Genomic DNA, 14,909 nt, shown 5'->3' with positions numbered 1-14,909 from the left:
CCAGGGACCGTCACAATGGTTCTTCAGGATCTAGGGCGGCGAATCAACGCCGCCGTCAATGACTTGACTCGGTCACCTAATCTGGACGAAAAGGTACGCCCCGCCTACGTATACGACAACTGAAAGATGCTGATTTTAGGAGTAAAGGCCTTCGAAGAGATGCTAAAGGAGATCTGCGCCGCCCTTCTCTCTGCCGACGTCAACGTTCGTCTTGTTCAGTCACTCCGCAAGTCTATTAAAGCCAGCGTCAACTTCGCCTCCCTCCCTGCAGCCGTGAACAAGAAACGAGTGATTCAAAAGGCCGTCTTCGATGAGCTCGTAGCCTTGGTCAACCCACATGCAGAGCCATTTCGCCCTAAGAAAGGCCGATCAAATGTCATCATGTTCGTCGGTCTGCAGGGTGCAGGTAAAACGACAACCTGTACCAAGCTTGCCCGACACTATCAAATGCGCGGGTTCAAGACGGCCCTCGTTTGTGCAGACACTTTTCGAGCTGGTGCTTTCGATCAACTGAAGCAGAACGCGACAAAAGCTAAGATTCCGTACTACGGTAGCTTAACACAAACCGACCCGGCTGTCGTAGCAGCAGAGGGTGTAGCCAAATTCAAGAAGGAGCGATTTGAGATTATTATTGTTGATACTAGTGGTCGTCACAAGCAGGAAGAACAGCTGTTTACGGAAATGACCCAAATCCAGACGGCGGTGACGCCTGACCAGACTATTCTTGTGCTTGATGGAACAATTGGACAAGCCGCGGAGGTGCAATCCTCGGCCTTTAAAGCCACTGCAGATTTTGGAGCTATCATAATCACAAAGACCGATGGTCATGCAGCAGGTGGAGGTGCTATCTCTGCAGTCGCAGCCACTCATACCCCTATTATCTTTCTTGGAACTGGTGAGCATATGATGGATTTGGAGCGTTTCGAACCCAAAGCATTTATCCAGAAGCTTCTTGGTATGGGTGACATGGCGGGCTTAGTCGAGCACGTTCAGGCCGTAACGAAGGACTCAGCCGCTGCCAAGGAAACCTACAAGCATATCGCTGAAGGTATTTATACCCTCCGCGACTTCCGCGAAAACATTACATCAATCATGAAGATGGGCCCGCTGTCAAAGCTTTCCGGTATGATCCCTGGCTTGTCAAATCTTACCGCCGGCCTTGACGATGAGGACGGCTCCATGAAACTGCGCCGCATGATCTATATATTTGACAGCATGTCAGCCGTCGAATTGGACAGCGACGGCAAGATCTTTGACACACAGCCGAGCCGAATGGTTCGTATTGCCCATGGTAGCGGCACTTCAGTGCGCGAAGTTGAGGATCTCCTGTCACAACACCGCATGATGGCCGGGATGGCGAAGCGTGTCGGTGGCCAGAAGAAGCAAATGCAACGAGCACAGAATATGCTCAAGGGTGGCAACAAGGATCAACAGCTTGCTGCTATGCAGAAGCGGATGGCCTCGATGGGTGGAGCTGGTGGCATGGGCGGCATGCCCGGAATGGGCGATATGGCGAAGATGATGCAGATGCTGCAGGGCCAAGGCGGCGGCGGCGGCGGCGGCGGTGGTGGTGGTGGGCTGCCAGGTCTTGGTGGGATGGACTTGCAGTCGATGATGAGCCAGATGAGCGGGTTGATGGGCGGTATGGGAGGTGGTGGAAGGGGACGGGGACGGTAGTCCATTTTGGCCTTGTTTTTACTGATAATGATTTAATTCCTTCCGTGATCTGATTTTGATGAAGGCTGTTTATCTTCGCATGGGAGGCGTCCGGCGCATATCTAATCTCTCTTTTTGTTGTATCCCAGAAACATCCTCACGCCATCGCATTCTTGTATATCTATTTTTCCAAATCGAACCAACAAAACTACTTTTATACGTACTTATATTCGCGTTTGTCACTATATTTTCCCAAATTCAAACGACCCAATCCTTACTGGCATGCTCAACTCTCATCACATCCCACCCAAACACTCTCTTAGCAATGACATCCACCCACCCATCGACCGTCTTGTCAACCAAAACTTCCCCAGGGGGAAGCAATGCACCCGCAGCTGAAGTTCCCGCTGCCGCATCTGCCGACGCAGCAGGCTCTTCAGCTTCCGAAGTCAGAGCCAATGGCACACTTAGCCTGTACTTCCAAACCATGTTCTCATCGATATAGAGTGAATATGTAAGGACAGAGCTTGGCACACCATCCACAACACCATCTTCTATCTCCACGAGGCCAAACTTCGTGTTCCCATCGGGAAGGTACTTAATGGGAACGTCGTCCGGGCCAGACTGGTAGTATGTGCGTACGGGAACGTAAAACATGCTCAATGGGCCGGTGCAGAATTCAACAAGATCCTCGCCGGATTCGAGGACTTCTTGGTTCTGGATACGGGGCGATTGAGATTCGGAGTCGACGAGTGGGTCATATTCAGGAACTGTAGGGAATCGCGTAGCGGCAAACTCGTGTCTGTCGCCGGAGAGAAGAACGACTCGAATATCCAGGGCCCGTTGAGCGGCGCGCATGGCGTCGAAGACAACGCGACGCTCGGAGAGGAAGCCGCCCCATGTGTCTGCCGTGCCGGCGTGCCAATTCCGAGTGAAAGGAACGCTGGAGGAGACGATCTTCCAGCGGACATGTGGAGGTTCCGGGCGGGCGAGGAAGGATAGTAGGGCATTAAGCTGGGCTTTGCCGAGGATTGTCTCGTCGTCTGGGGAGCGGTAGGAACGGGTATCCAGAAGGAAGAAGGCAGCAGGGCCGTTGGTGAACATCGTATACGAGTGCTTTGTGTTCTCCGTTGTGACGTCTGGAGCAGGGGGGTTCACAGAGGCGTGGTAATGCACGTAGGGGTCAATAGCAGCTGGGTAGGGGGGTGTACTATTGCCGTGTTTCCAGTCATTTGCGATCTCATGGTCGTCAAGAGTGTGAATCCATGGGAGGTTGGCCGCTGACCAGGTCCAGGAGGGGGATGAGTAAACTCGACGGTACTCGCTGCGGTAGTGGTCGACGGACGAGCCGAAGCGCTGAGGAACATCAATGTAGATGAAGTCGCCTAGAAAGAGCATGAATGATGGAAGGCGGGGAAGCGACGAAATGGCCGAGGTCATCTTCTCGAGACCCGGGATACGCAGCGGATGACGCCGGGGGTCGTAGGGGAAATTCGGCTTCATGCAGCTGGACGTTAGGAAACTGAGCCTGTTGGCGGCGGAGGAATCAGGATCGGGGCTGGTGATGAAGAAACCAGTCTGATTGTTGGACAGAGCATAATGATAAGAAGAGGACGGACTCAAATTCGTGAATGTCACAGTGGTCGTGTAGTCCGTTGACTCGTCCAGAGCGTCGATTGTGGCTGCGTGGATCCAAGAGGTAGGATCGCTATCCTCATTCTGGGCTTCTTTGTAGGAGACACTTAAGGGCAGCAGACTAGCGTCAGGCTCTCGAAGGAGTAGCTCAGCGGTATTATGTGTAATATATCCTACGCGTGAGAAACGCAGGCCAGCGGTAGGATATAGGATGAAGCCGCGCAGGAGAAAGTCCGCCGTAAACAGACCGCAAAGGAGATTGATCAGAATAGTGATGTGCGTAGCCCACGACTGGCGGCTGGGAACTCCAGTAAGAAGAGTCTTGATAGTGCCATTGTTACTCTTCTTAGATGAGAAGTACAGAGACGTCGAATAAACGGCGAGAGAGGTAAAGATTATGGGAACGAAAGCATGGCCGGGCGCCTGGGACTTCAAGTCAGCACTTGTGCGGGGTGGTTTGGGAGACGGAGATAGACCCAGCGAAGGAAAAGGAAGGTGGCTAGACGGAGAAGAAAGGAGCTGGAGCTGGTCAACATGATTCCACCTATCTACATCTCATGTGCGAGCGCGAAGATAAATGAAGAAAGGAGCTGGAAGGCCAAGGCGGAGAAAATAGCCTCGACGATCATATGATGTCATTCGGTATAGCCTCAACCTATCTTGATCGGGACACCAGCAATTCCCTCGCTATTCGCAATACTTTATTCAACCCCATGTTCAATGACATCTGTGCTGCCCATTCCCACGGCCGTTCTAGCCGCCCGGGCATTGAATTGAAGTACTCCCAGCCCATGACGCCGCCAAAATTTGGAAACTGTTCCACCAACGTTGCTAGCACAGGCCCTATTACCTCTTGCGGCACATATCCCTGCGACCCATTGCCTGGATTGGTCAAGAGGCCGTAGACAATCCTGGCCGGAGACCAGCCTTGCGCCACAATAGCCGCATACATGCGGGGATCGTCCGCTGGACCCCAGCCATTGTAGAACTGAGTATTGTACCACGCAATGCTACCGGCGCGCTGCTGCTCCAATAGGCGATAGTCAAAGCCAGACAAATTCCCGATTCCCAGTAGGGCCGCTGCCACTGGGGCGAGGGTGATGATGAACCTCTCGCCCAGATCCGCCTTGAGCCGATCAATAAGACGCACGATGCCGGCAAGCGACATGGGCTCCTCGACGTCCAGATCGATTCCATCCAGGCCATGACGACGTATCATGTCCAGAAGAGGGCCGTAGTACTGCTCAAATTGAGCTTCGTCACCATCTAAACAGGTAAAGGTGCCAGGAGCGGCACCGCCAAGCATGCCCATCACCTTAATGCCGCTCTCTTGCAAAATAGAGACTTCGGCCCATAGTCGGTCGTACATGGGATTATCGGGAGGATCATTGTTGAGCGTGATGTGGTTGGGATTGGGAGCGTTGAGATGAAACGCGGCGAGAATGACATGGGTGGTGCCAGTGTGATTGTTGAGCAGGGGCAGCATTGAAACATAGGGCCCTCGGTCTGGATGTAGTGTCTGATGATAAAGCACAATACGATGCGGGTAAGAAGGAGGAGGGATGGGAGGCATCTTTCCTTGTCTGTTTTGTACAAAGTGTCTATCCGTGAGGGGTGAGAGTAGAATATTGAGAAGCAGAGGGGTAAGCAAGCAGCCCTAAAACCCTAACATAGTATCAGGACAAACTGTAACTCGAAAACAATCTATATTGTAAAATATAGTTACTTTTTTATAATACAGATTAAAATCAATACGTCCTTCCGACAACAACGACCCGTTCCAGAGGTTGAACCCGACGACGTACCCATAAAGCGGCGACTATGCTAACCAGATCGAGCATATTATCAACAGTGGACTGAAGCCTGAAGTATGAGGCATACATCGCGTCGCGTTTCACCCGCTTCGGCTTCATCGACTTCACTCCATCACTTATACGACGGTTGAATTTCCAGTACTTAAAGGCGAACTTTAAGCTTTATTTGACGACCCCATGTGAGCGGAGATTGCCTAATATGGCCGATACAACATCCCATGATACTGTCGGCGCATCCACTCTGGCCGCTCCCTACTTTTCCCCATCCTCGCCTTCACCTTCAGAGCACCCGCCGATTGACTCGCCTGACAGACTCCCGAGTCCAGTCAGTAGCCCTGGAGCCCGTTCTCCGTCTGGCTCACCTCCATCCCATCGTGAGGCTTCCCTTGAGCGTGCGGCTTTGGAACTCGATGCGCGTCTCGCCCAGTACACCGTTGACTTCAGCCAATTCCCCAGCACACATGCGGACGACGGTATAGACGAACAACAAGAGATAGAAGATGAACCGGACAAGCTATCAGCTGTCGGTGGACCTGAGGATTTTACTGCAAACTTGGAACGATATCTCCTTGGCGAGGATGACTCGATAAATCAAGATATTGATGATGAGGACAAGGACCAGGGGCAGCCACAGGAGGAATCGAAGCGCGAGACGGAACCGTTACAGCCTCACGATAAACCAGCGCGACCAGATAGCGGCCAGTCGAATCAACCAGCGGTGGAGGACGAGGCAGAACTGGGCGAGTACAGCGAATTTGGGCCTCCCGATGATATGTCTACGCCGTCGCATTTTCTCCGCCGTAATGTGGCTCCTACCAAAGACACTACTCATCTTGAAGATATTGAGGAGAATCCGAATGATGAGCTGAGTCCGGCAGCGACACCGACAGTTCGGAAGTTCAAATCACAGACGAACCAAGATGTGAAACAAGCAGATAAGGATCTACGCCGTCAGATTGCAGAGCTGACTCAGGCTGTAAAGGAGCGCGATGAGCAGTTGGAAAGGAACCGCAACCGCGTTATCGAAGCGGCGTCCGCTGGGGAAGAGGTTACGCACTTGCGAGCCGAATTACAAAGGAAGACCGCCCTGCTGGAGGATATGCAAGAGAGTCATGCAGAGAGGGTCATAGCCAGAAGATCTTCCCTCAATGCGTCTGACTTTCGGGCCCTCCAGAAACAGATTGCTGATATGCAGAAAGACCTGAACAGCCGTAGTTCCCATGCTGATATTGATACCGAGCGTCTGGAGACCATTTCATTGCTGCGCCAACAACTGTCGCTGACTCAAGAGCAATTGGAAAAGCGCAATGCCGTGCTGGATGATACTCTTGCTAGTTTGAAACAAGTCACAGCGTCGAAAGAGCAACAGCTCCACGAAAAAGACGCTGAGATTGACAGACTCCGCAGTCAGGTTGACGCCCAACGCGCGGAAATTGAGAGACTCGAAACGGACGTCGCCGAGGCGCATCGTGAGTACCGAGCGCTTGAAGACCAAATGGTTCTGCTTGAAACCAAGAACCGGCCATTGGAAGAAAAGAACAGCACGCTCGAAGCAGATTTAAATCGCGCCCAGTCTCAAGTCACAGCTCAGGAGAATGCCCTCAAAGCCATGGCAGCAGACTTGCCGACCGATACCCCGGGTGGAACGTATAGCGAAATCCTTGAACTGATCAAAGATCTGGGCCAGCCGAACACCAACCGGTCGACGAGGCCAAGGGACGGCAGCGACCAGGATCACGACCTTGAACAGATTTACGAAGAACTATCCAAACTACGTACTGAATCAAGCGAGCGAGCTGCGACAAACAAGAATTTGGAGGCCCAACTCTCGCGCGCTCATGACCAAGCCGCAGAATCTCAGCTCTTGATCCAATCCATCGAAGCAGAAAATAATCGTCTTGTTAGAAACACAGAAGAGCTCAAATCAAAGCTGGACAAGACCTTCAACGAATTAAACCGTCTCCGCACAGAGCACTCCGAAGCACAAGAGACGATTACACGCCTCCAAGAAAGCCAACAAGCTCAAGCTCAAGCCCAAATCCAACAACCAAGTCCCCCCTCAACACCCCACGCAAACCCAAATACAACTTCGCTCTCTGCTCTTGAAGCAAACCACAAAGCCCAGATCGCCAACCTCAAGACCGCCCATGCAACAGCCCTCTCTACTCTTCGCTCCGCCCACGCCGACTCAACTCGCAAACTCCGCGCTTTCCTTTCTGCCGCTGAAGCCCGGGAAACCGAACTCCGCTCTCTGCTCGAACAAGAGAAAGAAATCCACCGCAACGACGAAGAGGAAAAGGATGCGGAGATTCAGCGTCTTAACTCTGTCATCGCATCCAAGGACGAAACAGCCGCCGCCATGGATTTGCGCATTGCCAAGTCCGTTGAGAAGCGCGAGCGCGAGTGGGAGCGTCGCGTGGAGTTGCTGCTTAAAGAGCGCGAGAGGATGGGCAAGGCGCTTTTGTGGAGTTGGGGCGAGAAGGAGCACCCTACCAAGAAGGCTAAGGGAAGTATTAGCGGTAGTGGGAAGACTGCTGAGGTTTCTAGTTGTGAGACCGATAAGGAAAATGTAGATGATGGAAGGAGACATGGGCAGGGGCAGCCGTATAGATATAAGTATGTGAAGAAGACGTGAGTGCCGGAGAAAGTCAGACAGACTCAATTACTTCTATCTGTCCTGCAACTCTTGGGATCGTTTGGGTTTGGGCGTTGAGGGGTCGTTAGATTAAATATCGTTAGATTTCCTTTCATTTTAAATCGGGCGGTTAAGCTCAGGTGAACTTATAGCCAGGATGGTTGGCGGCTCAGGTACAGTACGGCGTCAGAGGATAATGAATATAAGATTCTGCTTGTCTTGTCCTATTTGTGATTACACATAAAGCGGCTCATTGGGGATTCTCCGTGATCTATGAAAGTTGTTTAGGGTTTTATACATTTAACATTGGTTGAATTCACTGGTGGTATTTTCCGCTACAAAGCAAACAATCAACTATAGACTAAACAAGATTGATAGGTAAGAAACATTCCATCCCGGGTTAAGACATGCTCCTAGCGACGCCCAATTCAGCTCAATAACCCTGTGTCTTACCAGGTCCCCTACTATTGTCCATCGGCAACTCATCGATAGACGCCCCCGTTTCCCGTATACAATCCAAACGCCCCGGCACGGAAGCAATGCTCATATTTCCGAACGTCGAACTGCGTGGTCGGCGGAAGCCCTGTTGTTGATACCGGTATTGATATTGATACTGAACGTCTGAAGCGTTCCTGCGGAGCTGTCGGCTGTACCGGTTATGGCCTCTGGGGCCCGGAAAGCGCTGGCTTTGCGTATAGCGTGGGATATGTGGAGCTCCGAACTGGTCCTGGCTTAGGTTTTGGCCATGTCGGCGCGGGATGTGCACTGTGCTGCTGTTCGTCCGTGGTAGGCTGTGTTGGGAAGGTCCGAGAAGTGTGGACCAAGAACTTGGGTGGGGATTTGAATTGGGATTCATATTAAGAGGAAGGGAGGTTGCCCGTGTTGTATTTGATCTGCGGTTGGTGAGGGAATTATGATCAGGAGCAGAAGCAGGTGAAATAACCTCGGGGGCCTCTGCGGAGTTCATGGTCGTTGATCTCGGGAGTGATTTGGATGTGCTAGGCTCGCAGTCCTGAGTAGTTTGAAGTTGAGTGTCTTCTTTGGAAGGCAGTGCTGGTGGCTCTGTGTGTGTTTCCAGAGCATCAGGCTGTCTGGAAATTGGCTCTTCTTTCTGGAGCTCCTGCTTCGTGTGGTCGATGTGCGTGGTTGCCTCAGCAAGTGCACGGATTTGAGGATCGGATGACAAGGGAACGGAAACCGGTAAGGTTCTGGGGAGGAATCGGCGAAGAGATGACAGGGATGATTGGTTTCTTGTATGGGCTGATTGCGACTGCAGAGTTGCATCTGGTAGTTCAGGGATGGCTTGCTCTTGAGACTGGTATGTGTCATGTGCCGTTGCGGTTGATGGCGTTCGAGAAATACTGGGCTGCAACTCTGACTGCGTGCCAGGGGCGACGGTTGTTTTTGACAGGAATACTGCTTCTGCTTCTGGGTCTGGGCTAAATCGCAAAGATGACGTTGGGCGTATTGGAGCAGGCTGCCGAATGCTAGGCATACTTTTCGAATCACCGCTGTCATCGCTTGGTGTAATATATGGACCCTGGCCATACGTAATATCTGGGTGTCGACAGACACAGAGAGTGTCGCCCTTTAGACCCTTCTCGCTGTATAGAGTAGATGCCGAAAAGATGCTGCCGTCACGACTAGAGGGCTGGTGGCTATATACACCAAGCAGGGATACGTCGTATGGGCGCTCACAAAGCTCCCTTGAGCAGAAGTAAAGGCAAACAGTGATACTGGTGACCAGTTAGTAGCTATTCATGTTGTCGATAGATTCACTCACAAGGATAAAACAGAAATGATAACAACCGCCCGATGGAGGGCACAGCTGACGCCAACATTCCAGAAGCTACCAGTGTTCCCATCAGGAAGACAGTACGCTTGCTGTGAGACCACAACTAAGCCCGCCACGCTGGCTCCCAGCCAGACTATGGTTGTCAAACGCAAGATATATGTGCACGCGGTGTGTAACATAGGTTTATGGCTTGAGTAATTGAGTACCTTGTTATACTGCCATGCAAGAAAGCTGTGTAATATCACAAGGGGCATCGTGAACGACGACTAAGCTGATTAGATTCGGCCCAGCAATGGTATGGATCAAATCTTACCGCTATGAGGGCGAATATCAAACTCGGCGCCATCTTCGAGTCTACCTGCTTGTTACCATAGAGGTAAAGCACGACGACCCATTCAATGAGGGATTGGAGCAATAAGATGTATAGGGAGACAAATATGACAACTTTAGTCCAGGCACCTCCTCTTCTAGGCGATATCGCTCGGTATTGCATAGTTGGCATAGGGATAGAGAACAGCGATCAAACGCTGTGGTGAGTCGTATGATAATAGCGCAACTACCACAACCACTGTTGAGGAGGATAAATGTATGTGGAAAAATAATGATTGGCAATTCTCCAAGTGATAGGAGCCTTCAAGAGTGTTGCTTTTTTTTTTTTTTCTCTTTCTCTCCTTCACTAGATAGGACCGACAGAAAATAAAACGCTGCATTCGAGAGAACGAGGGCAAACACTACTAGAAGTATATATCGATCAGGTTCTAGGCGCGTCAACGCGAGCATGGGAGATCGGAATGGAGGAGCAGCAAGTATTCCCCTCGGCGGAAAGCGCCTGACATCTGGGTCAGGAATGCGGCGACAGCTGACTAGGGTTTAGAGCAAGAGTTGAGGTTTGAACAACCTGGTATTCAGGAATCAGTTGCCCTTTACACAGCAGACCCCACGTATCAAGACCATTGTTGAGCTGATCGTTAGCTAGGGCCCTTCTCCCTGATTCTAGGGTAACAGGGCACCATTCCGATGTGAGTGATGCGACAATCGCGTGGCATCAAGTCAAGGGCAAATGTTACCATTGGGATAGTGTCACTCTGGCAATGTAGGTATTGAGACATTGTTGAAGTGGCAGAATGTAGGGTAATGGCAGAGGGATAAAGGGAGAAGAGAAGGAGAAAGCAAAGGAGAGTCGAGGGTGGGATAAGGGAGGAAGGAAGGAAGGAACACGTGATAATGATTCTCCTGTAATTCAACCATACTCCCTTTGTTGGTTTCAAAGGGCTATTGAAGGAATCCCTTGTCGACTGATTGCTTAGGTATGAAGGGACTAATCGCTCATCTTGAAACTACAGGAAACAGAAAACGAAACGATCCCTCACTATTCTCTCCGTCGAATCGACACGAGCTTCTATGACGATCAATTGATGCTGCTCCTCCTATGATTGTCAAGGCTTGAAAAGCAACCTATGACGCCTCTGATTCAATAAATCACACGGTTTTGCTTGCGCTTACTGACAGGCGACTTGCACAAATGCGCTCAAACACCCTTAGCTAAAACACATAGCAAGCGGGCTACAGCACATGGCCAGATGGCACCAAGCATGGACCAGAGAACAATCTTTTTTCTTTTCTAGTTCTTTTGTATGCTCTGTGTCGGCATCCTAACTCGAGAAATAGGACTTCACAGGTGAGCAGTACACTCGATCTCAACATCGGTATTCAACGGCAATGTCTTGACAGCCACGCACCTAAAGAAATGAAAGACATTAGCGCGATCTTTGAATGCTAAACACAGGAAAGGTGGAAAATCATTGCCCAAGGGAGGAGAAAGAAAAACTCACGTCCGAACAGGCTTAACGTCCCCCCAGTGCTTCATGTACTCTTCATTCATAGCCGTAAAGTCATCCATATTTGCCAGAAACACATTCACCTTGACGACCTTTGTGATATCGCTTCCAGCTTCTTCGAGGATTGCTGAGAGGTTCTTGATGCATTGTGCCTACAAGCAAAGATGACCTATTAGCCATGATTCACATCCAACGCGGATATACCAGAGAGAGTGGGTTAAATTTACAGTGTGAGCCTTAACATCACCGTCAATGATCTTTCCTGTTTCAGCATCCATGGCGACAGCGCCTGAGCAGTAGACCATGCCGTTGCATTTGATGGCCTGGGAGTAGATACCTGGAAGAGGCTTGGGGGCTTTCGAGGTCAGAACTGGGGTTTTCGAGGCCATGATGACGATTTTTCGCTACCTAGTATATGTGAAGTGTAGATAGAAGGACGAAGAGGAGAAGCGGTTTTTATTGTGGCAGGTGGACTGTTATGCAAGGGAGTTGGAGACCCTCCAGCTCGTTCCCGGTGCCCCTCATTAGGGACTCCCCTCACCAATATGATAAGCCTATCGCCTAGTCATTGTTGCAATATGGTAATAAGATAATAAGCCAATAAACGAGCCTTCTCGTATCCGCGTAGAGCGTTTAGGAAGTGATTCCCTACTACCCTGCGTCCCCAGTAAGCTACTGGTTCTCCAACTCGTTTCCACGGAAGATAAAAGAGGCGGGTGAATTGTCGAACCCTCCTTGCATCAACACGAAACTCAAACCTGCTTCTGAGACAACTTACTTATCTTATAAGTCTTCCACCATCAATCTCGCGATCCTAGTAGTTTATGCTGTCTTGATGCAACCTATCGACAAGATGTCCATCTCCAGCACCTCGCCTCCATATCCCCTCCACCCTTCCGTCAAAGACCTTTTAGATCCTGAGTACGTCGCATTCTACAACGCCCACGTCATCGACAAGCAACAAGTCCATCTTCAGCCCGTTGAGACCTCGCGCACAAGCGGTATTTTGATTCCGGGTGGCGGACCACTTGTAGATGTTGGCAAGACAGTCGATATCACCATCAAGCGACGCGCTACTGAGGGGCCGGAGATATTGCTGCGGGCATTCACGCCGATTGGGGAGGCGCCCGAGGGAGGATGGCCCGTAATGTTGTACTTCCACGGAGGCGGCTGGGTGCTAGGAAACATTGACACGGAGAATGTGGTCTGCACGAACTTGTGTAGTAGGGGAGGATGCGTGGTCGTTACAGTTGATTATCGGTATCTTGGCCTCCGCTTCGCATTCGTTGTTAGGTCTTCAACAACTGACGGATGTTTTGTAGTCTCGCACCGGAAAACCCCTGGCCAGCGGCGGTGCATGATTGCTGGGAATCCTTTTTGTGGCTGCTATCGGACGGACCGGCAAACCTAAATATCAACATCAGCAAAATTGCAACGGGGGGTTCATCAGCAGGCGGAAACCTAGCTGCGATCATCACTCACAAGGCGTTAACGTTATCACCTCCGGTCAGGTTCCTTGCGCAGCTGCTCTCCGTGCCAGTCATGGACAACACAGCAACAGTCTCAAATAATGAATCCTACCGACGGTATGAGTTTGTGCCAGCTTTGCCGGCCGCGAAGATGCTATGGTACCGCAACCACTACCTACCCAATGAGAAAGACTGGTCACACCCTGAGGCAAGTCCGCTATTCTACACAGGTGATTGGTCGGCGCTGCCCCGGGCGCTGATCATGGTAGGTGAGCTGGACGTATTACGGAGCGAGGGAGAGCAGTATGCGGAGAAGTTGAAGCAGGCTGAGGTTGAAGTCGATTTGCAGGTGATGAAGGGCATGCCACATCCGTTTCTGGCCATGGATGGTGTCCTGAAGGAGGGAAAGCGGTCAATAACGCTGATGTGTGACCTGCTGAAAGAAGTCTTCTCCAGTTAGATGGTTAGTCTGGGAATGGCTTTGCTGACAGACTTCAAGAAGTCATGCAAAGCAACATCAGGAAATACGTTATATCTGGGAAGATAATACAGTATATGAGAGTCACAGCAAAGCAATTCCACTAGAACTTAGGCCGGAGGACCTCATCAACAAAACAGGTAGCTTTCTCCTCAGCTCGAGGAAACCCGGAAAGCGTTCTGCTCAGAGCCAGTCCAGGCAACCATGACATCTTGGTCATTTTGATCGGGGTTGCTCTCTCCACTGCACATCCATGTATCATTCTTGATTTGCTGATTAGCTCTCTCTGCGCACCCTGCAAACGTCAATAGGCCTCCCAAGGGCATTATGATTCTCTATTGTGAGAATACGATAGGCGGAAGTGTTGGGACCTTGGACTGCTTATCGCAGTAAGACCACGCTTTCAACTCTCGCTGTGCATATTATGTATGCATGACTTCCAGCATTATCAAGTTCGAGAATGTTGGCAGCACACCGTATGTGCTCTTGCACATGTTAACTACCTTCCACTTTCGAAATTCTGTCATCCTAGTTCGACCGCTGTACGTGCGAGGTGACCAGGACTAGGAATCCGGCCAAGTGATTGGAAGTTCAGGCCACTTGGTTATTATCATGACCGCTTCGTCTCACCACTGCCAACTGACCCATAGCCGGGTGCTGGAACCTGCATCAGCGCTATCACTGCTGGTTGAGTCCGTCGACTCTATGGAGTACAGTGGATAAAAGATCAGGGAAATGAAATCAGGGAAAGAACGAGGGCCTTCCTCCCTTAGCCTGGAGCATAACTTGGTATCCGCAAGCACTTGTTGCCTGGTGCTGTCCGAAGTCGCCTGGATTTACAGGGCTAAAACGACATAAACGGCACCCTCTTCCGGTCCCTTATTGCCCCACCGGGGTACGCTAAACCCGAGCAAATCAGATGTCAGGGCATGATGGGCTGAGGCTCAGCCTCCGAGTCAGGGCGAGAAACCAACAGGACTTTTGAAGGGTCGAAAACTTCGGTCGAACCCGTCGAATTAGGCACTCGCACAGGTTGCCTACGTTAGCGGGCATATGAGCCCAATGAGGCTCAGGGCCAATTTAACTTGAATGGGGTCTCTGGGCTCAAGGTCCAATGATAACAGCGGCCCGTTGTGGGAGGGCGATTGTATCAAGAAGCCAAGCCAGGCGCTAACGGAGGACCCTCGAGTTAGCGAGCTGGACAACGGAGACTGATGGAGTCACAGACTCATATGGGGTCAAACCACCCGAGTAGTGTTATACCCAAGCTAGATGCAACCTCGCCTCCGCACTGTCCTCGAGAGTTGAATTGAAAAGTCGAAAGTTGGAAATCACTTCGGCTGCTCCAAATCGTTGACGGCCTTTATGTGATACTTCAATATATACTATAAGAGATTAGACCATAATAGATTGACACACAGAGATATGGTCTATAGACCGCCGATCTGCTGATCCGGGTTCAAACCGATGTTCGTCGCTGGATCTGACGTTTGTTGATCGCGTCAACCTCTCGAGAGTGAGTAGGAACCTGACCGAGGCCAAGCTTGGGGGGGCCCGGCCACATCATTGGTGTTCCTGGAGCGCCCTCT

At 51.0% G+C, this 14,909-nt stretch overlaps 7 protein-coding genes across 7 annotated transcripts, besides 1 other annotated feature; 3 read left to right on the top strand and 4 right to left on the bottom strand.

Moving 5' to 3' along the window:
* Positions 1–14,909: part of a sequence feature (contig 1.145 856..176570(1)) that runs on past both edges of the window.
* On the top strand, positions 16–1,881 carry ANIA_08246 (signal recognition protein srpA; the record flags this gene model as incomplete). Its single annotated transcript, XM_676423.2, has 2 exons — positions 16–93; positions 127–1,881. The coding sequence occupies 2 exons, from the start codon at positions 16–18 to the stop codon at positions 1,675–1,677; spliced, it is 1,629 nt and encodes a 542-aa protein (XP_681515.1). The 3' UTR covers positions 1,678–1,881.
* Positions 1,915–3,827, bottom strand: ANIA_11069 (alkaline phosphatase family protein; the record flags this gene model as incomplete). The annotated part of the gene is made up of 2 exons (XM_050611243.1): positions 1,915–3,714; positions 3,768–3,827. 2 exons carry the CDS (start codon positions 3,825–3,827, stop codon positions 1,915–1,917), a joined length of 1,860 nt encoding a protein of 619 aa, XP_050467290.1.
* Positions 3,832–4,871, bottom strand: ANIA_11063 (putative class III chitinase). The gene has a single exon (XM_050611242.1). It carries the CDS (start codon positions 4,862–4,864, stop codon positions 3,947–3,949), a length of 918 nt encoding a protein of 305 aa, XP_050467289.1. The 5' UTR covers positions 4,865–4,871; the 3' UTR covers positions 3,832–3,946.
* On the top strand, positions 5,232–7,740 carry ANIA_08244 (protein snaD; the record flags this gene model as incomplete). The annotated part of the gene is made up of 1 exon (XM_676421.2): positions 5,232–7,740. Exon 1 carries the CDS (start codon positions 5,305–5,307, stop codon positions 7,738–7,740), a length of 2,436 nt encoding a protein of 811 aa, XP_681513.2. The 5' UTR covers positions 5,232–5,304.
* Positions 8,174–10,037, bottom strand: ANIA_11068 (uncharacterized protein; the record flags this gene model as incomplete). Its single annotated transcript, XM_050611241.1, has 3 exons — positions 8,174–9,476; positions 9,524–9,801; positions 9,849–10,037. The coding sequence occupies 3 exons, from the start codon at positions 10,035–10,037 to the stop codon at positions 8,174–8,176; spliced, it is 1,770 nt and encodes a 589-aa protein (XP_050467288.1).
* Positions 11,208–11,772, bottom strand: ANIA_11062 (putative L-PSP endoribonuclease family protein Brt1; the record flags this gene model as incomplete). The annotated part of the gene is made up of 3 exons (XM_676420.2): positions 11,601–11,772; positions 11,368–11,525; positions 11,208–11,274 (listed from the first exon to the last, which is right to left on the bottom strand). Exons 1-3 carry the CDS (start codon positions 11,760–11,762, stop codon positions 11,208–11,210), a joined length of 387 nt encoding a protein of 128 aa, XP_681512.2. The 5' UTR covers positions 11,763–11,772.
* Positions 12,227–13,302, top strand: ANIA_08242 (alpha/beta hydrolase; the record flags this gene model as incomplete). The annotated part of the gene is made up of 2 exons (XM_676419.1): positions 12,227–12,633; positions 12,696–13,302. 2 exons carry the CDS (start codon positions 12,227–12,229, stop codon positions 13,300–13,302), a joined length of 1,014 nt encoding a protein of 337 aa, XP_681511.1.

The sequence above is a fragment of the Aspergillus nidulans genome, chromosome II, assembly GCF_000011425.1.
Source record: "Aspergillus nidulans FGSC A4 chromosome II".
Lineage (NCBI taxonomy): Eukaryota > Fungi > Ascomycota > Eurotiomycetes > Eurotiales > Aspergillaceae > Aspergillus > Aspergillus nidulans.
Note: the sequence above shows the minus strand (reverse complement) of the source record. Positions and strands in the feature narration are given on the sequence as shown.

Bases quoted from the DNA above. Each gene is read 5' to 3' on its own strand.
- ANIA_11063 (XM_050611242.1), bottom strand. From the start codon at position 4,864: ATGCCTCCCATCCCTCCTCCTTCTTACCCGCATCGTATTGTGCTTTAT.